Source organism: Chanodichthys erythropterus, chromosome 12 (genome assembly GCF_024489055.1).
Source record: "Chanodichthys erythropterus isolate Z2021 chromosome 12, ASM2448905v1, whole genome shotgun sequence".
Classification (NCBI taxonomy): Eukaryota; Metazoa; Chordata; class Actinopteri; order Cypriniformes; family Xenocyprididae; genus Chanodichthys; species Chanodichthys erythropterus.
Genome location: NC_090232.1, coordinates 15207640 through 15230250, shown reverse-complemented (window position 1 = coordinate 15230250; position 22611 = coordinate 15207640). Strand labels below are relative to the sequence as shown.

The 22611-nt window shown below is 36.7% G+C and overlaps 1 protein-coding gene across 3 annotated transcripts; it reads left to right on the top strand.

Moving 5' to 3' along the window:
* Positions 1 to 7370: 7370 nt before the first annotated feature.
* Positions 7371 to 22319, top strand: mtmr7b (myotubularin related protein 7b). Of its 3 annotated transcripts, none has more exons than XR_010896619.1 (14): positions 7371 to 7586; positions 8116 to 8235; positions 8561 to 8723; positions 9924 to 10081; positions 10792 to 10920; positions 11061 to 11195; positions 12500 to 12632; positions 12734 to 12843; positions 13034 to 13159; positions 13296 to 13345; positions 15246 to 15446; positions 18953 to 19087; positions 20485 to 20729; positions 20831 to 20955. XR_010896619.1 is itself a non-coding variant. In XM_067403209.1 (14 exons), the coding sequence occupies exons 1-14, from the start codon at positions 7563 to 7565 to the stop codon at positions 21128 to 21130; spliced, it is 1908 nt and encodes a 635-aa protein (XP_067259310.1). In that variant the 5' UTR covers positions 7371 to 7562; the 3' UTR covers positions 21131 to 22319. The 3 variants fall into 3 exon arrangements, 2 of the variants coding, with proteins under 2 accessions (XP_067259310.1, XP_067259311.1); XM_067403209.1 differs by having other exon boundaries at positions 20485 to 20608; positions 20831 to 22319; XM_067403210.1 differs by having other exon boundaries at positions 20485 to 20636; positions 20831 to 21023.
* Positions 22320 to 22611: the final 292 nt, after the last annotated feature.

The window sequence follows — 22611 nt, the reverse complement described above, 5'->3', positions numbered from 1 at the left end:
TTTAACCTTAATGTTAGGAAGCAACGCGAATATTTTTTGTGCACGTAAAAAAAAAAAAAAAAAAAAATATATATATATATATATATATATATATATATATATATATATATATATATATATATATATATAAATGTCTTCTCTACCTTTTCATTCTCCTACACCATTTATGCTCAATGCTTCCAGGTTCTACGTCAGAACACGACTCATAATGACAGTACTTGCGTTGCTTTCTATGGGGGATAAAAAAACTCTTGTATTTCATCAAAAATATCTTAATTTGTGTTCCGAAGATGAACGAAGGTCTTACGTGTTTGGAACGACACAAGGGTGAATAAACAATGACAGAAATTTAATTTTTGGATGAACTAACCCTTTAAGTGTTCTGAATGGTTTTAGCCCAATACTATATGGCTGCTGGGGTGTTCTGGTTGCTTGCTTATTGGCCCAAGTTAAAACAGCACACCAAGAAGTATGATATTCTGGCTTAATAGTGGTGTGAGACAGCTGACTTATCACTGAACTCTGGTCAAGTGGTCAATAATAGACTACGGTATCTTCAGTCTCACAGCTGGTTTTCCAGATAAACTCCATGAATTCATGCCAAGCTTATCATATTAGAAGCCAGGAAAACACTGCTGACATGCACTGAGACAAAACACACTCACAAACAAACCAAAAAAAAAAAAAAAAAAAAATGTTAAGAGCAACTACTTCACTAATAACTAGTTCAACTAGCTATTATTCAACTCGTAAACATAGTCTTGCTCACAATGAACCAACGTCATTCAGCAAGAAAAAAACTTTAACGAATAACACATTATGTGTAGAAAAACACATAACTACAACGACACATACACACAAACCCCAGCCAGTAACCATAACCACAGCTGTAACCGCTGACATTCAGTACGTTATCAGAGTGCTCTGTGTTTAAATGCTCTTAAATAGACGGTTAAAATGACATTTCTGTTTGCCTTTAATTTCTCCAGCACTGTTTTGAGAGATGACAAGCAGGCCACTTGTAAAGAGACTAAGGTCCATCTAACAATAGATTTTTTTTTTTTTTTTTTTTTTTAAGAATTCTGTTTAGATTAACAGTGTGTTTCTGAGTCTTTTCTCATTCAACACTAAAAACACTACATTTGCATATAATTATTAAAGGTGCTAAAGAGGATGTTTTGTTTTATACATTTTTGCAATATTACTTGAAACTGTCTTAACTGATAAAAGATTTTATATATAAACTGATATTAGGTGCACTGAAAGGAATAATATTAATATACATCATCTGTGCACGAGGTAGGGCCTTAAAAACATCAAACAATCATTTACGCGATCATCACGTAAACGATTGGCCCTCTGGCTTGTCAATCACTGCCATGACGTTCCTTGTGAGAGACGAGCACGGCTGCACGCTCCAGTTACTTTCCACACTCTACAGGCGCTGCATGCGATGTTTTTGTCCGGAGACAGGAGTAACAACTGCAGATTATGAGTTACCTGCGGTGAGTCCGACATAATGAATCCACTAACACAACACATGCGAATGCCGGTGGTAAACATTCGTGTTCCAATACTCGTGCACAAGTTTTGGGATGCGTTCCCTCGAAATTCTTACGCATGTGCTCATTTCAAAAACTCAGTAACAGTCTTTGGTTTCTCAGTCGACGAAAAGATCCTCTTTAGCACCTTTAACACAAGCTCATACACAGGAGTCATAGTTGTGCAATAAATGCTTGACCAGCTCATGTTATCAGGTAAAAGATAAATTTGATTTGTTTGTAGAGTTCCAGTGAACCAGCAACAGGTTCACTTGAAAGAATGATTCAGCGTTCTAGCAGACAGTGGTAGAGGACAAAGTTTTCACTTGGACCAACAGCTTATCCTCAATGGACGTGAACTTTGGCTTATGAAACACCACTATTAACTCTAACACTGTAACTCAAAGAGCATTAAACTCAAATAAATACTTTTCCCCCCATTATTTTTATAATATATCAACATCCCTAGAACTCTTGCCAAGTTTATTCCAGTAGAAATAAAAATATAAAAATGAAAATATATTTGTTTCACATGGCCAATGTAAATAGAAAGCAGGGAGAGGGCTGATATGATAGCTATATACTCTCTCTCTCTCTCTCTCTCTCTCTCTCTCTCTCTCTCTATACATACATATAGTGTGTGTGTGTGTGTGTGTCATAATCAACTGAGCATGCACAAGTGCTGTATACACTCTAAAAAAATGGTGCTATATAGTATTAAAAGTGGTTCTTTGGCTCGAAATCAACTAAGGTGCCCTAGAACCAGTTTTTACAAGATGTAATATAAGTCTAAGGTGTCCCCTGAATGTGTGATTTTGGGGCATCATTAAATATGCACCGATTCGGGCTGCGGCCCCTTTAAATCGTGCGCACCCTGCCCCCCCTAACATTACACACTGTTGGAGAGATTTATAAAGAATGAAGTTGTGTTTATGAATTATACAGACTGCAAGTGTTTAAAAATGAAAATAGCGACGGCTCTCATCTCCGTGAATACGGTAAGAAACGATGGTAACTTTAAACACATTTAACAGTACATTAGCAACATGCTAACGAAACATTTAGAAAGACAGTTTACAAATATCACTAAAAATATCATGATATCATGGATCATGTCTGTTATTATCGCTCCATCTGCCATTTTTCACTATTGTTCTTGCTTGCTTACCTAGTCTGATGATTCAGCTGTGCACATCCAGACTGGCTTGTGTAATGCCTTGAACATGGGCTGGCATATGCAAATATTGGGGGCGTACATATTAATGATCCCAACTATTACGTAACAGTCGGTGTTATGTTGAGATTCGCCTGTTCTTCGGAGGTCTTTTAAACAAATGAGATTTATATAAGAAGGAGGAAACAATGGAGTTTGAGACTCACTGTATGTCATTACCATGTACTGAACTCTTGTTATTCAACTATGCCAAGGTAAATTCAATTTTTGATTCTAGGGCACCTTTAAGTGCTGTATAGCACCAAATCTTGGTTCTTCACTGGTTCTTTGGAATGACTGAGGTGCTATATAGCACCGCTGCCATATACAGAACCTGTTAAGCCCCTGTATGGTTCTTTACGAGCCAAAGAACCACTGTTGGTGCTGTTTAGCACCATTTTTGTTGAAGAAATAAAATGTGATATGGCACCTCTTATGAGTTCTACATAGCACCATTTGACAAAGGTGCTATAGAGCACCTTTAAAAATATGGTAGCACCAAAAGTGTTTTCCCTATGATTATGAGTCAAGAACCACTTTTAGTGCTATATAGCACTGTTTAGAGTGTAGGACTGTAAATGTGTTGATTTATTCTTTATAAGTGTAAATTCATAATTCTTATCCTAATATATTAAATGTCAGCAGAGATCAAACTAAATGGAAATTTTTATTTAAGTGGCTTTCTGCAACCGAACAGAATGAATGTTTGAGAATGTTTTTACAGTCAGGCTAAAACTTCAAGCCTGGATTCACTTATGATTGGTGTGTGTTTGTGGTGCATGGATGGAGCCAACAGTCTAGATAACAGGGCTTTAATTTCACTCTTTATCTGTCTAAAGCATTTTAACACCCTCATCCAACACACTCGAGTCACACATATTCAATAGCTAGTTCTTTAAAGAGATAGATATAAATAACCTAGCTAGGTGCATACTGTCATGGTCTTTTGCCTGTGTTCGAGTTTATCATTATCGGTCATGAATTCTGATTAGTTCACGCCTGTCCCCTGTTCCATTAATCATCTAGCCCTTCATAAGCTCTCTGTTTCCTCTGCTCAGTGTTCTGTGTTAATGTTTATGGTCCTTGTGAAGTGTTATTGCTCTTTGTGATAATTGAAGTCTATTATCATCGTTCATTCTGCACCACGCATCATCCTTGGGATTTAAACTACACCCACCCCTGACACATACATGGCCAATACTCCTTTAGGTCCAATCTATAACATTAAGTATTTGGTTACTGCATTCAGTAAAGAAATAGCAGCATCTATCTTCGCTTAAATATAGAAAGGAAACTGTCCTGACCACACATGCACATGTTCCAGCAGTCTGCAGCAGGTCAAATGTTTCCCAGGCTCCTTGTATTAAACTAAGAACCTATATAGAAACATCCAGCGCTCTCAGGGGCCTGTGGACATGGGCATTCAACCTGACCACAGACTTCAACAGATAGAGTTACTAATATTTACCAAACAAAAGCAAAGCCATTACTAAAATTATTGTTAAGGCCTGTTTATTTAGTGAAGCAGTATATAATTCAGGTATGTTGGTCCACTTTATGACAAATCATCTATAGCACAATTAAAATGTATATGAATGTTTAATTTCCAGAAGTTAAAATGACATGAAAGAGTAATTTGGTTCAAAATTGGGGTCATTCTTTGCAACAAAAAAAAAAAAGTTTTATAAAATCATTTAGGTTGTTTTGCAGATCGCTGCATATTTTGATGGAGACCGTAAATATAAAACGTATGATATACTATAGACAATAATAGAGATTAATGTTTCTTACAAATACCTGTATATCAACCTTAGTTGTAATTTTAAAAAAATAGCATAACAGGATGGATAGGTCAGATGGATATATCACATTTTGTTTCTTCAACAAAAATGGTGTTAAACAGCACCAACAGCACCAACCATACAGGGGCTTAGATGGATATTTTCCCCAACCATCCTCATCCTGGCCAGTCAAATCAGGTGTCACATGTCAAATATAGAAAAAAAGGTGAAATAATATTTACTCTGTTTGTTAAATTTTGAATAATTACAGTATGAAACCTCAACTTTTTCTGGACCAAATCACCCTACATACAGGTATAATGAGTCTAATTCTGAGAATACATCTGAAGACCAAACATTCTAATGAATAAATAAATAAATAAATAAATAAATAAATAAAGAGTAGTAGTAGTAGTAGTAGTAGTAGTAGTAGTAGTGATATAGATACACACTACAGTAGGTTTTGGGGTTATTAAGATGTTTTTAAGAGAAATTCCAACATCCAGCTCAACCAAGCAAAGATCAGGCGTAAGCAACTATGTTCTGTTTCTTGACAGCTCTTGTTTAAGCAAAGATACTGCCACAGCAAGTTGTCCGTCATGGCCTACAGCAGATCAAATGACTGGAACCTCAGCTGCTGTATTCTCTTAATACTGCCTACAGATCATAGACCTTTTCTCAGCTTAATTTACAGAGACAACTAAGTAAACTAACTGGTTGATGATTCCCCTGAAAAGTGTAAACACTGCCTATGTCGACCAGCCCGACGAAGCAACGAAAGGTTGAGGCAGGTCTGAAAATGGATATTTCTAAAATTAAACAAAACTTTGTGGGCTTTGTGAGGTCATACATTAAAAGCATAAATTATGTACCTATTTAACAACATTAACCTAACGACTGACTTCTTTTTATTATTCTTATTTTAGTTTTTCTCTCGTCTTACCTCACAATCTTCACATACAGTAGAGACTGTCTGACAGGCTTGTTGGGCTCATGAATATTAATCGCGTTGTCTGGGCTGATCTCTGCATTGATTTGCTGAAATCAAACAACTGACATTATCGCTTGCGTATTAGTCCCGCCCACTCGTTGTCGTCACGAGCCTGGTCTGCTATGAGGTTATAAAACTAAAACATACTGTAAAACTGTTGTTGTAACTTATTGTACATGTCAAAGAAATTTAATGTAAACCTCTTTATGGATTCATATTCATAAAAGAAACAAACAATCATAAAATGATATAATTATACAGTGATAGGGTGGTAAATGTTAGGCCTATAACAGCTGACACGTTAGTCCATTAATTGAAAGGCTACTTAAAAAAAAAAAAAAAAATCAATGTGTTCAAAATGTACGTAGTTGTCATTTTCTTTCGTTGTATCTCAATTCTTTTATAATTGCAATGGGGGAAAAATAGTTTACGTCCAAGAAAACGTTGGTGTTGAAAATATACGCATACTAAACATTTAACAGAATCGATAATAATCAAGCAACACAGATGGACCAGACTCTGAAGGTCAGTTATATATAGCCTATAATGATGTCCCAGTTTCCGAAGCTGTTACCAGATTTGTTGTCCAATAATAATAGTGGGTTAAAGAATAAAATAGGAGAAATTTGACTGGCAGGAGTTAAACTGCAGTGCAGAGTCATATAAACAAACCAATAGACTACAGCTTTTTATTTTAAACTAAGACTTAAGGGACTTAAGCAACTAGCACCTCCTCTGACTGATCAGTGAATGGGGGGACTGGACAGAACTTACATAACCTCACCAACAGATTATTTAATGTTTATTTAATGGAAAAATACCATGTACGAACGACTGATTCGTTAAAGACTTATTGATGAAAGTTATAAAAAGTAACCAAATTCTCAAAATTACGTATTTAAAAGAAACAATTATTATTAAAACAACAACAACAACAAAACATTACCACATGCAGAGCGCATCTGTATAAACTTGTTTTATTGCTCTTCACGGCTGTAATTTATCGCCACCTTCTGGATAAATGTTGCATCTACAGAAATAAAAAACATTTATCGTAATCACGTAAAATAAGAAGATTTTTTTCCTATGAAAAGAGTGATCATAAAATTAAAGAAGCAATTAATGTTGGAAATGCATCATATGGTAAAAGGCCATTGTAAAATGACTTAAGTTAAATTTTGAAACATATGGTGCATATTATTACAAAAACAAAAATGTACAAATGCAACAGTACAGAATTCTGCGTGCTAAAACAAAACTGTGTGAGACTCAATCTCACCCACTGTAACCCGGTGACTGGAAATCAACTTTAAATCTTAATGAAATGATCGAATCACTGTAAATCATTGAAATCCTATTATAAACATCAATCAATACAACTATTCAAGTGATACAGATCAACCACACAGAGTGCCGCTCAAAACACAACTATAATCTATATTCTTGTCCCTTCTTTTTATTAATTTCAAGGGCTATATTTCAAGGGATACAGACGAGATGCTTGCTCATGCGCTTTTGTAAAATAATCCACGGTAATGCGAAATACGAATCCCACTATAGCGAGGGATTTAGACAATAAATATTAAATAGTTCTGTGTGACGTTGCTTGGTTACCTTCCTAAAGCGTCCAGTAACGCGCCTTATGTAAAATTCACTACCTCAAAGTGAGAGTCGTTCATTGGCTATCTAACTAGACCCCACCCATTATTGTCTGCCTTTCAACCAATCAGTGAGGATTATTGGACTAACGTCACACAACGTAGTTAATATTCATACACCGAACTGTCGCCATAGTAGGATTCGTAGTGTGCGCTCTGTGTTGTTCACCGTGTACCAGTCTGAGCGCACGGCGGATCTCCTCACTTAGACCAGAACCATGGCTTGAATTACACCACCTGCGGGTCATCCCATTGTCTAATGATGTTCTTTTAACCAACATGCGACGCCCTGCCCTGTTCTTCTGACCTGAAAAAGAGCCGATACCCCGGTCGGTCGGGATTAATTTTCTGCGCATCATTTGGACGGGCGTCTCTAGAATGGAGCACATCAGAACACCAAAGGTACTGCTGATGTCCTTTATGTGCCGACCCGGTATTTAATAATCGCTCTCAATACAGCATAAATCTACTAGATTTCTTTCATTTTGAATAGCATATGCTCTGGGGAAAAAAAAATAATATTTGTTTTCCAAATTAATCTTTTGTAAAAAATAAATGGTTTGACAGAATAAGCCCAAGATAGGCCACAATGCAGCCCCCATTTTCCTTCATCTATTGCATTGTAACAAGATCCGAATAATGGTTCAGCCTGAGCACTACTGATACACCATGAGAGTCAGCAGATGCCATTTAATTTTAAATGCATACTGTTTAGTATAATATTTTACGTTTTTAATGTAATCAAGGGCAAATTAATCTAGGACAAGTACATCGATCATATGGCCCTAGCTATGCCTAATTTCCTCATTAAATGACCTTCTGTGCCATTATATGTTTTGGTGGGGTAGGATATTCGTTTTCAATTGAGAACATATAATGTGCATCACAAGGTTGGTAGTATTTATAGAAATGGTTATATGTTGTTTTCCAGGTGGAAAATGTGCGAATGTTTGATAGACTGACCCCCAGGAAGTCTACAGTGGGAACATTGTACCTCTCCTCTACTCACACTATATTTGTAGAGAACTCAGAAGCCCGCAAAGAGACCTGGGTAGGAATTGAAACTCTTCCTTGCAGACAATCAAGCTTCCTCTTGAAAAATGACCCTGATTATTTAAACCACAATGACACAAGTCATCCACTATGTTAACTGGTCTCCTATAAATTGCTATAATCAACTGCATTTGTTGTCGCCTTATTCTGCTTTTCAGCTGCTCTTTTTTGGGCTGAATCTAAATTAAACACAGAAAGTCAATCTGTCTAGAACCTACTGTATCCGTATGCACTGAATTTGTATAGACAAGAAGGTCCAAGAAATATAAATATAATTCCAGATTTCCGTGGCTGGCCACTAAAGATCTCTTTTGCTCCGCTAGGTTCTGCACAGTTTGATGAGTACTGTGGAGAGACTCCCCACAAATCCATCAGGAAGTCCTCTTATTATCCGATGTAAGAACTTCCATGTTTACAGACTGCTGATCCCACAGGAGAAGGACTGTGTAGATGTTCTGGCTTCCCTCACCCGTCTCTCACGCCCAGGTGAAGTAAAATGCATTTTATAAGTAGGTACTTCAAAAAATGTAATGCTAAAACTAAACGTGGTGCAAAAAAAGTCATCTAAAACATCATGGAATAGGCTATGCAGGATGCATATTGGCTTCCATTTATCTTTTAGGATTTAATTCCGTATTAAAATTAGGGAGCTTCTAGATTTTTATGATCAGAAAGTATGTTTGGTGGATAATCAAGTAAAATTCACACTGTAAAGAACTTGTTAAATTTATAGTAACAAAAAAATCTGGTGTTTACCAGAAATTCACAGTAAAAAATATGATGACAGTGTTTCAGGTATTGTGGGATGGGAAATTGGTGATTGTACATTTTACCACTTATAACCATTATACAATGATAATATATACCAATTTACTTGAAGACCTGCTTTGTCCCTTAAAGGGATAGTTCACCCAAAAAAATGAAAATTGTCGTCATTTACTCACCCTCAAGTTGTTCCAAACCTGTATATGCTTTCACCAAGCAGATCTCGCCCCCCCATTGATTACCATAGTATTTTTTCTACTATGGCAGTCAATGGGGGGCAAGATCTGTTTGGTTACAAACATTCTTCCAAATATCTTCCTTTGTGTACAGCAGAACAAAGTAATTTATACAGGTTTGGAACAACTTGAGGAGGAGTAAATGATGACAGAATTTTCATTTTTGGGTGAACTATCCCTTTAAAATGTAGCGATAACCACCATAATAATATATGTGGTAAAATAGTCACATGGCATGACATATGGTCAGTGCTCTACACTGGGTCATACACACAAACAAAAACACCATCAGGTAAATGCACTAAAATAAATAAATAATAGAAAATGTAACACAAAACTCCCTGATGTACATTACTGATGACAAAAAGAAGTTTAAACTATGGTGTCTTTTCAGCTGTAAGACTCCATCAGAAGTCATGTAGCAAATTTACTCCATATGATTTGGCGAACCATGATTAATGATCCATACATTTGCATTTTCTTCTGTGAAATGTGAACACTGTGGCTTTTTTGCTTGGACAATGCTAGCTCTTAGCTGTTGCATCACAGTGCATTATGAAATACAACGTCTGTGAAATTTGGGCAACGTCAGATGCAGGGCACAGTTCTATACAGCTTTGTGAGTTTCGCCTCATGGGACCCACACACTCATTAACATTTACGTGTGTCTCTCTCTCTTTTGCAGAGCGCTATGGAGAACTGTTTTGCTTCTCTTTTAACCCCAACCTGGATAAAGAGTTAAGGGAAAAGGCCTGGGCCTTCATCGACCTGAAGGCCGAATTCAGCCGAATGGGAATACCCAGCAACCTCTGGCATGCCACAGCAGCCAATCATGAGTACAGAGTCAGTATGAGCTCAGATGCCTGTTCATCCTCAGGGTCAATAAACATGATTTCCTTTTCCACAAAATTTTAGAGATCAGTGTTTGAAGTTTTACACCTTAAGTTACACTGACAAAATCGTGATATGTGCAATTTTTCTTCTGCTTATGATATATATGAAAACTGAGCAAAGGTAAAAGACTATGTACTTAAAGGGATAGTTCACCTAAAAATTAAAATTATGTCGTCATTTACTCACCCTAATGTAGTTTCAAAACTACTTCCTTTCCTTTCTTGTAGTAATCAAGCTATTTCTCAATTTACATTTCCATGGTAACAGTGACACCTCTGATTGGTGGATTTTTCACTAGGATTATGGGTAGTGCGGTTTTTATGGCTAGTCAACATGATTTGTAAAAAAATGAAATGAAATTGAAATCACATGGAAAAACAGCTTCTACAAAAGCATGTGTCATTGTTTGACAAGTTCAGAGCTGAAGGTTTCAGAGACAGAGCAAATTATTATATATATATATATATATATATATATATATATATATATATATATATATATATATATATATATATATATATATAATATATATATAATTTTTTTTTTTTTTTTTTTTTTTTCTTTATGAATCGATGAGTCTTGCATAATAAGTAAACAGGGCCACTGTTGACTTCAAGAATGTAAAACAATAATTGTAATCTGAATATTTTGATTGGCAGTTGTGTGACACTTACCCGTCAGAGTTGTATGTGCCAAAGTCAGCCTCTCCAGCTGTCATTGTGGGCAGTGCCAAGTTCCGAAGTCGAGGACGTCTTCCTGTTCTCTCCTACTACCACAGAGACACCAGTGTAAGTGCAAAAATAATGACACTCCTTTAAACACAAGTGCCACACTTTGCAGGCTTTTACTTGTTATACTAAGCTTAATATGTTAAAATGTTGTCTTCTTCCCCTCACCACACTTTAAATGCTCACCATTGCTTTTCTAGGCATCAATCTGTCGGAGCAGTCAGCCTCTTACTGGTTTTAGTGCACGCTCCTCAGATGATGAGCAGATGCTGCAGGCCATTATGAAGTCAAACCCTGTCAGCGAGTTCATGTATGTGGTGGACACAAGGCCAAAGGTGAGAAATTAGAAAAACAAACACATGCACAAAAAAACAGGTTGGTCAAGCTGTTGAGATTTAGTTTTCTTATCCATCTATCGGTCCATCCATCTGTTTATATACTACCATTCAAAGGTTTGGGGTTGCTAAGATTTTTTGCTGTTTTTATTTGATAATAAAAACAGTAACATTTTTACAAATTACAATTAACTTGTATTGTATTTGAATACATTTTTCATTTTAATTTATTTCTGTAATTGAATTCAGCAGCCATAGAGTGGTGCAGGTAGAACCTGAAAGACAAAATCACCACTGTTCGCTTCAAAATTTTCCTATGGGGTTTTATAATGGGTTTAAAAAACCCATGGAAAATCTCGAAGGAACCAGCGGCGAATTAGCCTTCTGAGTTCTGAGTCATACCTGCACCACTCTACTACTCCAGCCTTCACTGTCACATGATCTTTCAGAAATAATTCTTATATGCTGATTGGGTGATCAAGTCACATTTTTTTTTTTAGTATATCATAGTTGAAAACGGTTGTGCTGCTTAATATTTTTGTGGAAACTGGTGCAATTATTATTTGATGAATAGAAAGTTCAAAATTTATTTAAAATGGAAATCTTTTGTAACAGTGTTTTACTGTTACTATTGATCAATTTAATGTGTTGTTGCTGAATAAAAGTATTCATTTTTAATTTGTTTTTTAATTTTACTGACCCCAAACTTTTGAAAGGTAGTATATATTGATATTTGTATCCAGACGTATTGTTGGCTTTGTGTGTATATATATCTTAAAGAAAATTATTTATTTATTTATTTATTTATTTATTTATTTATTTTTTTGCATAGTGACATTTTCATGACATTTAAGGCTCCTCACCCCTCAATCATCACTGTAATGTAATGTACCATAATGTACCATACAATAACTATACCCATATGTATACCATAATGTTGGAATTGTGTAAATAATAATTGTAACACTTTACAATAAGGTTCATTAGTTAACATTAGTTAACCACATTAGTTAACATGAACTAATAATGAGCTGCACTTCTACAGCATTTATTAATGAGTTGTATTTGTTAACATTAGTTAATGAACTGTGAACTAACATGAACAAACAATGAACTGCTGTATTTTTATTAACTAACGTTAACAAAGATGAACAAATACTGTAACAAATGTATTGCTCATGGTTAGTTCATGTTAGTTAATACATTAACTAATGTTAATTAATGAACCTTATTGTAAAGTGTTAGCATAAAAATAAATACTAGCAGTACTGTTACTTTGAAACACTGTTTGTGTGTACTTTCAGCTGAATGCCATGGCTAATCGTGCTGCAGGGAAGGGCTATGAGAATGAAGACCACTACACTAACATAAAACTGCAGTTCATTGGCATAGAAAACATCCATGTCATGAGGAACAGCCAACAGAAGCTTATAGATGGTAGACGGATTAATCATTATTACACTTATACCAGCAGATACCTGTCTGGTGACCACTTGCTATCCATAAGAAAATGCACCTTTTCTGTCTATGTGTTGCAGTTGGTGATCTCGCAGCTCCCACCATGAGTGATTTCCTGTGGGGTCTGGAGAACTCTGGGTGGCTAAAACACATCAAAGCTGTACTAGATGCTGGAGTCTTCATTGCAAAGGCAATACTTTTTTAGAAAGTTTTTTTTTTTTTTTAAAGATGATTTAAAAAAAAAAAATTGCTTGGTTTTGGGAATTCATTGATGGTACATGTCCAAAAAACATGATTACCTAAGTAGAAAACCTAAGTACGAATAGCATATGATTGACATAATCAGTGTAATGTATTATTCTGTCCATGTGTCTCCACAGGCAGTGGCAGAGGATGGAGTGAGTGTTCTAGTGCACTGTTCAGATGGGTGGGACAGAACAGCTCAGGCCTGTTCGGTGGCTAGTGTACTACTAGATCCATACTACAGAACTATCAAGGGACTGATGGTAATAATAACTTTGATTGATTATTGATCCATTTTGCTTTGATTTTCAAAACAGTGCTAATCTAACATAATCTGTAAAGACTAAATTTGTAACATTAATTTTTCCAGTATTTAAACACAAGTATTCTTTCTTATAGGTTCTGATTGAAAAGGACTGGGTATCCTTTGGCCACAAGTTTTCCCACAGGTTTGTGTTTTTCATTTTTTTTTCATTTGCGCGTTTCTGGATTCACATGTTGGACACACATGTTGGACTTAGAGTTGTTTCTAATTCATTAATTTCATGACTGAATTGAAGAACAGCTCTACTTGTAGATGGATAACATGCAAAACCAGAAAGGCCTCATTACTCAATCCATAACAGATACTGTGACTAAACCATTAGTCATGCAGTACACAGTTAGATCGTGTGTCTCTTAGCAAAAGGTGAACCTCTACAATCTAAGCATGAAATGCTACAGGGTCAGGTATCCAAAAAAATGAAAATTCTTATGACACAACATGAGGAAATATTCAAGAGCCTCGTTTCCACTGAAATTACCCTAGGAACTTTTTTTTTCCCAGGAAAATTTTTTTTCCCCCAGACCTGTTGCTGTCTGTGTTTCCTTTGCGGTCTAAAGTACCATGAAAATTAGTCCGGTGAACATAGGACTGAGTGTGACTTTCGAGGTTCCTGCTGGATTTTATCCTATGCATATAAGCTTAATAAAGCCTGAACCTCGTCGTCGTCGATCCATCGGTCATAATTTTTAAAACTCCATTGTTGCTTTGCATAGCAAACAACTCTTACTGCATGCACCGCAACAGACCTTTAAAATGGTGCTTGAAATAAAATGCTGAGTGAAGTCAACCAATCAAAATGCTGTGTGAACCAATCAGCATGTTCAGCGCCCAAGTCCCACCCCTGAAAGTTCCTGAACTTTGAAAAAGTACTATCTTGCGAGCAGGGACTTTCTGAGGGGAAAATTTTTTTACCAAGAATTTGATTTAGGCCCTGGTCCCTGCGGTCGAAACACACCGAGTACCACCCCAAAGTCCCTAGTTCTTGGGGAAAGTTCCTGTGGTGGTAGAAAATTTCAAGCTTTTTTTTTTTTATAGCAATAGCTTACAGTGACTATAGGCAAAAAAGTCTTTGGAAATGTGCATATTCAAACTTGGTATGTCTTGGTCATCACTTCTATATGGAAGAGGATTAGGGCCAAGCAATAATAAAAAAAATAAAACCATCCCGAGATTAAAGTTGTTAAATTTCGAGAAAAAAGTCGAAATAAAATGAGAATAAACTCGTTAAATTACGAGAAAAAAATCGTTTCATTATGAGAACAAATTCGTTAAATTATGAGAAAAAAAGTCGTTAAATTTCGAGGAAAAAAGTTGAGATAAAATGTTGAGAATAAACTCATTAAATTATTGAGAAAAATTCGTTAAATTACGAGAAAAAATCGTTAAATTATGAGAACAAATTCGTAATTTAATGAATATGTTCTCGTAATTTAACAACTTTTTTTCATAATTTAATGAGTTTATTCTCAACATTTTATTTCGACTTTTTTCGTGAAATTTAATTAAATTTTTTTCTCGTAATTTAATGAGTTTACTCTCAACATTTTATTTCGACTTTTTTCTTGAAATTTAACAACTTTCATCTCGAGATGGTTCTATTTTTTTATTATTGCTTGGCCCTAATCCTCTTCTGTACTTCTCATATTTTCATCTACTATATAAATACATTTCGTCTTAATTTATTAATAAAATCAGTTACACTTTATTTCTTTAGTCCATTTTAGACATTATACTAACTTTAAGTAACTTTGCATCTACATGTCAAGTAACTCTGTGTATTAGACTGTTAGATAAGGGTTAGGGTGAGTAGAATAAGTTGGCATGCACTTGCAATGTTACTTATAGTCAGTAGAATGTCTGTTTTTGGACCATCAAAAAAGTGTTAGCAGATATTAAGCAGACAGTCTACTAAAACTAATGACTGGTAGTTGAAATGTAGTTGCAAAGTTACTTATAATTGTAATATAGAATGTCTAAAGTGGACTGTCATCATAAAGTGTTACCATAAAATCTTCTACATTCAGGTACTCTCATCTTGATGGTGACCCTAAGGAGGTTTCCCCAGTTATGGACCAGTTTCTGGAGTGCGTGTGGCAGCTGATGCAGCAGTTCCCTTGTGCGTTTGAGTTCAATGAGCGATTCCTCATACAGCTACACACACACATCTACTCCTGCCAGTACGGGAACTTCATCGGCAATTGCCAGAAAGAAAGGAGAGACATAAAGTAAGAAAACCAACCACATTTTGCCACTTGTATGGATATGGATGGTAGAAAGAGAAGAGGGGAGAGCAGGATCAGCAAAATTTGCCAGAGTTGTACTCGCACCAGCTGCATGAGCACCTGCGGCTCAACGTGTCAGAGCATGTAGGCTAACTGCAGCTTTGACAGAAATATATTACTTTTCAAACTCTGATGGTTACATACAGTATGTACTAGTATAGATGACCCACATTCTATTTACTGGCAAATTGCCCACAAAATGGCAGGATCCGATCAGATGCTATTGCTACGTAACTATTGTCTAGTCCAGGTGCACAGGTTTTACGTACAGTCCACAAGAAAACAAAATCATGTTTTAAGGGTGATAGATTGATATATTATGACGGCTCCTAAAGACCCAGACACAACAAACCAAGATCAAACAACTAGTAGCCAACTGTGGTGTAAACTCATGTTGCTTGCATCTGGACCAAATACTTGCACCTGAACACACTGCAAAGACTACAGCCAATGGCCAACTACTAGGTACATTCTGCGTGAGAGGAAACAACTCTCCATACCAGCAGATGGCTTTGGTCTGTATTTATCATTCAAAATGGGAAACTGGAAGAGCTAGGACTGTGGCTGTTAAGGCTGGGATAATAAATCAATGCATTGCAATTCATGTATCGATTGTGAGATTTTCCAAATATATCGCAGTTCTCTCTCAAATCAATTAGCTTAGTTTTTAACCACACACTCAAATGCTCATGAAGAAGAGTGCTGAAGAGCGCTTGTGCATTCAGCTGAGTCTGAGAATGTACTTGCACCTCAGAATACTTTTATGATGCAAGATTAATGTAAACAGCCCACTGCAAACACCCTTATAATTTGCTTCAACATTGTCGAACTTTATGAATGATTATTTTATAGAAGGTTCAAGCGGTGTGTGTAAGGAATTGGAAGGATACAGAGTACGGCTGTTTCTAAAGTATGCAGTGCCATCTGCTGTTAAAAATTAAGCTCAGAATCGATTCGCGAGAGAATCGCAATGCATTCAGAAAATATCAGAATCGATCCAGAATCATTTCTCATTTCGCGATGCATCGATTGATTGTCCCAGCCCTAGTGGCTATACACAAAGCGTAAACAAATGCTGTGTCCGAAATCGTGTATTGTCTAATCACGTTTGTTTTGAAGCTTATTTCGCAACTGTTAAATTGGAGTATGAAAATGGGCAGTATGAATGATTTTCTAAGATATTACATCCGTTATGTTGTTACTTTTACGTGACCTACCAGTGTTGCCATTCACAACTCCTCCTGTGATCTCCTGGAATAGTAAAGTGTTCATCAAATGTACACTTCAGAACCTGGTAGCTGAAAAATCCATCTTAAACCAGAATAAATTCCATGTTGGTCCAGGCTGGTTAGAGCTGGTATAGTGCTAGTCTAGCTGGTGGACCAGCCATACTGTTCTTAAGCAAAACTGAGCTGGCATAGCTGGGGACCAGCCAACCTGCATCCCATCCCATTTGTTTTTCTTCTTGTTCACTAAGCTGAACGGCCAAGAACAGTGATCCCAGATGGGAGCCGCCAATTCAATATGCTCAATCGGCCGAAAAGCTATCATTGGGTGACTGTCTAGTGATAACTGTGTGGAACACACCAAAAAAACTAGGCCAGATGTGTGTGTGGTGTAGAGGCTTATCTGAGAAGCTGTCTGAGAAATAAGCAAAACAAGAACTATGGTTCATGCCTTTTAAATGTTTAGATTGTCTCTTCATGTCTAAGGCTATGTCCACACTAGTGCGTTTTCATTTTAACATGGTGTTTTAAAATTAAAACGATCATCGTCCATACTGCACTGGCCTTTCCACCGCATTTCAGAAAAAAACTCAGTCCAAACTACACGACCGAAAACGCATGTCACATGACCATTCACGCACACTGGGCATGCGTGTAAACAGGAAGTTCAGTGTTCACTATGCAGGTGGTTACTAGTCACAGACCGGCCGGTACAACAATGAGCATGATGGTGAGGAAAAGCAAGGATGTCTTTGTGTAGACATTGTGGAATTGTTATTTAAAGTAACTAACGACCACAAGGCGGCCATCGCGGTCGAAAATGTTGATTGGGAGTCATGTCAATATTATAAAATGCAGCGTTTAACTGCACAATAGCTGCTAAAAAGGACAACAAAGTCAGCAAAGCTTGCAGTTCCATCTCCATGTTACTGTTTACACGGCCGTCGAGGCTGGTCTGTTAATGTCGTTTTCTGGTAGTGTAATGGTCATATGATAGGGGCTTGATGAATCAGGATACGCAATGATCCGGAAGACCCAATCAGGGACCGAATGTGGGCATGTCTTTGTTTTCGAGGGTTGCAACTCCAGAGCACTGTGAACGCCAGGTATAACCGTAGCAAAAGTTAAAGGGATAGTTCACCCAAATATGAAAATTTCATGTTTATCTGCTTACCCCCAGTGCATCCAAGATGTAGGTGACTTTTTTTTCTTCAGTCGAACGCAAATTATGATTTTTAACTGCAACCGCTGCCCTCTGTCAGTCAAATAATAGCAGTAGATGGGAACTTCAACTATAACAGTAAATAAAACTTGCTTAGACAAATCAAAATTAAAACCTGTGGCTCGTGACGACACATTAATGTCCTAAGACACGAAACGATCGGTTTGTGCGAGAAACCGAACATTATTTATATAATTTTTACCTCTAATACACCACTATGTCCAACTTCGTTCAGCTTCCTGTTAGTGAGGTCAAAAAACGCGTTCTGAAGACGGAAGTGATGTCTCGCCCATATACTTCAATGAGCGCGAGACATCACTTCCGTTGTCAGAGGGCGATCAGACCTCACTAGCCGGAAGCTGAACGAAGTTGGACATAGTGGTGTATTAGAGGTAAAAAATTATATAAATTCTGTTCGGTTTCTCGCACAAACCAATCGTTTCGTGTCTTAGGACATCAATGTGCCGTCACGAGCCGCAGGGTTTAATTTGGATTTGTCTATGGAAGTTTTTTCGACTCTTATTGTTCAAGTTCCCAATCACTGCTATTATTTGACTGACAGACGGCAGCGGTTGCAGTTAAAAATCATAATTTGCGTTCGACTGTAGAAAAAAAGTCCTACATCTTGGATGCCCTGGGGGTAAGCAGATAAACATCAAATTTTCATTTTTGGGTGAACTATCCCTTTAACCTAAGTAGCCAGTTCTTGCCCAGAATAAGCTGCAAAGTGGACCAGACAAACATGCTAATACTTCCTCAAAAAATATCCCAAACTCTTCAATGACAATAATGTTTAAACTGAATATTCAATATATTTGTTGTAACCAATACAGCACTCAAACTGAGGTTGAGATCAGATTTATTTTTTTATGGCTGTGGTAAGCCTTTGATATAGAATCGAGTTTCAAACAAAAGGTAGTGTAACTGTTGGACGAGTTTGGTTTCATTTACCTTTATGTGTTCGTTTACTTATTCAATCTCCCTCTTTGTACACCGTGCAGGTTACAAGAGCGAACACACTGTTTGTGGCCACACCTGTGGGAGTACAAGACCGAATACACAAACCCTCTGTACAGGACAGACCACAGCCAGACACAGGGTGTTCTGAAACCTCTCACCACTGCCTACTGCTTCAAGTAAGTCAACACAATCTGAATGGCCTTGGTGCCTTTAAACGATCATTTAAACTTTCATCTCCCCTCAAAGGGATAGTTCACCCAAAAATGAAAATTCCGTCATTTACTCACCCTCAAGTTGTTCCAAACCTGTATGAATTTCTTTCTTCTGCTGAACACAAAGGAAAATATTTTGAAGAATGTTGTGGAGCACCATTGACTTTCTTTAGTATTATTATTTTTTTTTTTATTTTCATACTATATAAGTCTTTTCCTTTGTGATCAGCAGAAGAAATTCCTACAGATGTGGAACAACTTGAGGGTGACTAAATGATGTCAGAATTTTCATTTTAGGGTGAACTATCCCTTTAAGTTGTACAATAGTCGTGCTTCCTTCTGAATTTGTTCAGATGACAAAGCGCCACACTGTAAGAATGAGAAAGTGAAATGAAACTATATTGGACACAAAAGAGCTTGCAGTGACATTTTCATGAATGTTTTTTTTTCTCAGCCAATGTAGCAATAGAAAATGTGTTGATTTCTTTAAATATTAAAGGTGAAAAAAAGGTGTTGCCTTATAAGTGCTACCGTTTGATGTAATTACTAGGGTGTTTTGTCCCTTTTTAATGATTTGATTTAAGCTAATCCAATCTTAAGATGCCTATATGCTTGAGAGTTTAACAAATAACTGTTGATATATAAAAAAGGAAGTTTTACCTTTGGGATACATTGATTTAGAAGGGTGAACTTGACCCTAAAAGCCCAGGTTCTCGATCAAAAGCCTCCTCGAGTGAGTTCCAGTGGAGTTTCAGGAAGAGAGTGGTTTTAAAAATTAAATGGTGGTCCTTTTTAGGTATGTTACCTTGAGGCACAGTGTGACAATGGATATAAATGAGTTTTACTTGGTAAAAACAGCTATTGTTATGCTAACCATTTTATTACACTTATCATTGGTGAAATAGATTTTAGACTAACTTATACATAACAGATTTGAATAAAATTGGCACCTAATTTCTAACCATTTACTTCAATTGAATAAAAAAAAAAAAATAGGCCACACTAAATGGCTTAATAAATATTCATATATCCACATTCACACCTACAGACAATTTAGTTTCTCTAATTTGCCTAAAAATCAATATTATAACAAAAAAAAAAACTAGAAATCGTTATTCTAAAAAAAAAAACCTACCCTAATATGATGTGCAATTTTCTGTTCAGTCACTAAGAAGATCCAAATTACATTTTGATGGCTGAAGAATCCATTAATATGCTTCGGAAATTAAATAAAAACGCAGACGCTCTTTAATATTAACCACTTTATTACCATCCTATTATGTGTTTGCAAAGTGAATAAAATGGGTTTGTTGGGTAACACTGTGCAATTGAGGATTAATCAACTGGAAATGATGTTCTAGGTTTTGGAAGGGGATGTACGGCCGTGCAGAGAAAGGTTTGACTTCACAGTCTCCAGCCGATTGCCTGAACGCAGTAAGGGAGGAGTCACAACAATTGGAGGAGGAGCTTAGCACCCACCAGGAGGTACCACGGGAGACGGACGCTGGACAAGGCATACACATGCATGCATAAATATCACAATATGTATCATAAGCATTTGAAAACACATCGCCCTCTCTGGGATGGGATTCATTCTGACATTACAGTATGCTAGTGTTCCATTTCAAACAGTCCATAGAATTGAATTTGCTGCACTTATGTAAAACTGACAGACTTTGACCTCTTCAAACTTACTCACCTAAACAGAGACTTGCCGAGCTGAAGGAGATGAAAACTTCAGGGGAGAGGAAGAAGACCAAGAAGTTGTCTGAACGGGCCCGCCGTCCAATTCCAAGCGAGTGTGAACTCGGCAGCCCTCTGGACTATTTCACCACCCCGAGAAGCGAGAAGCGCGCTCCTTCCTTCACACTGCCACTAGAGCTAGCAGCCCAACCCAAGACCGGTGACCCTGATGACCTTTCAACCTGCAGCGATTTTGAGTCAGGCGTGGCTGACCTCAGCAGCCACTCCTCCAGTGCTGGAGATGATGCTAAGGACCCCGATTAGGACGAGGTGTCCAAAACAAACGCCTGAACTAAAACGGAACTGGTGACCATGAGGGATAAAAGCACAGTAACCGGTATCAAACTGGGAACTACATAGTTTTTTTTTGTTTTTTTTTTAAATATCATTTTAATTTTTTTAAATCTCTGTGTGAATTTATATTTAAGTATGTGCACAATATCCAAGATGGTCTGGCAATAAGACCTTATTCCATTATAGTAAAGTTATTTCCTGAGTAGTATTTTAAGTTTTGTATTTTACTGTGAATATTTTACGGTCTGATTCTTCAAGCTCTCAATATGCATCATCTTTTTTTGTCTTGGCGTTTTTCCATAACTATGTTCGGAACAGCATATTACCATACTACTCATACTAATATACAGAACATTTATCAGATACCCACAATACATATTCTACATTTGCCAAAATACACACTGTCCCACAAAGCAATGCATAAACCGGGAGAAATGCATTTTGTTTTTGTTTTTTCGGCTCATTTTTTAATTTGTTTTTTATTTATTTTAAGAAATATGATGCAAGAGTTTTAATTGACCATATGCTAGATGACTGTAGAGTAGCATACTGTTGTTTGAAATGTACAGCATTTTATAATTTCACATACTATATACAGCAGGCAGTATAGAGTATGCTAGTATTCCATTCAAAACATAGTCCATATCTTCATAGAAATTGTCCTGTACCTATCAAGACCATCAGATTCCCACCTGTGTGTTTCATTTGTATTCAAAGGAACTCTTAAGTAGAAATTGTGAGAATTTGCTGTACATGTGGAAACAAGAAATGTATGTCATGGACACATTTACTTCCCATTTCAGTTCTGTAGGCATACTCTGACACATAGACAATCAGTCCCTCACACATCCATGTGGTTAACTTTTCAGCTATACCAGTAGGTTTTGTTTGGAACATATGAATATAGGGCAAATGCTCTCAATAAAGTGTTTGCCAAACAGCAAACAAAATTACAGCATATCTGGAGCCAATTATTACTGTGAATGCTAGTGTAAAATGGGGTATTACATGAATCTGGGTACTTGTGCTCATGTTATAGCCATTCTTTGGTGAACATTATAGTGAAATGTGTAATTAGCACCATTAAAGGCCCTCGAATGAAAAATTTAATTTATCTTGGCATAATCAAATAACAAGAGTTAAGTACATTAAAATGACATACAGTGAGTCTCAAACACCATTGTTTCCTTCTTGTATCAATCTCATTTGTTTAAAAGACCTCCGAAGAACAGGCAAATCTCAACATAACACGCCCCCCACGTGTACGCCCCAATATTTGCATATGCCAGCCCATGTTCCCAACATTATGAAAGGCATTAGACAAGGGCAGCCAGTATTAACGTCTGGATCTGCACAGGTGAATCAACAGACTAGGTAAGCAAGCAAGAACAATAGTGAAAAATGGCAGATGGAGCGATAATAACTGACATGATCCATGATAACATGATATT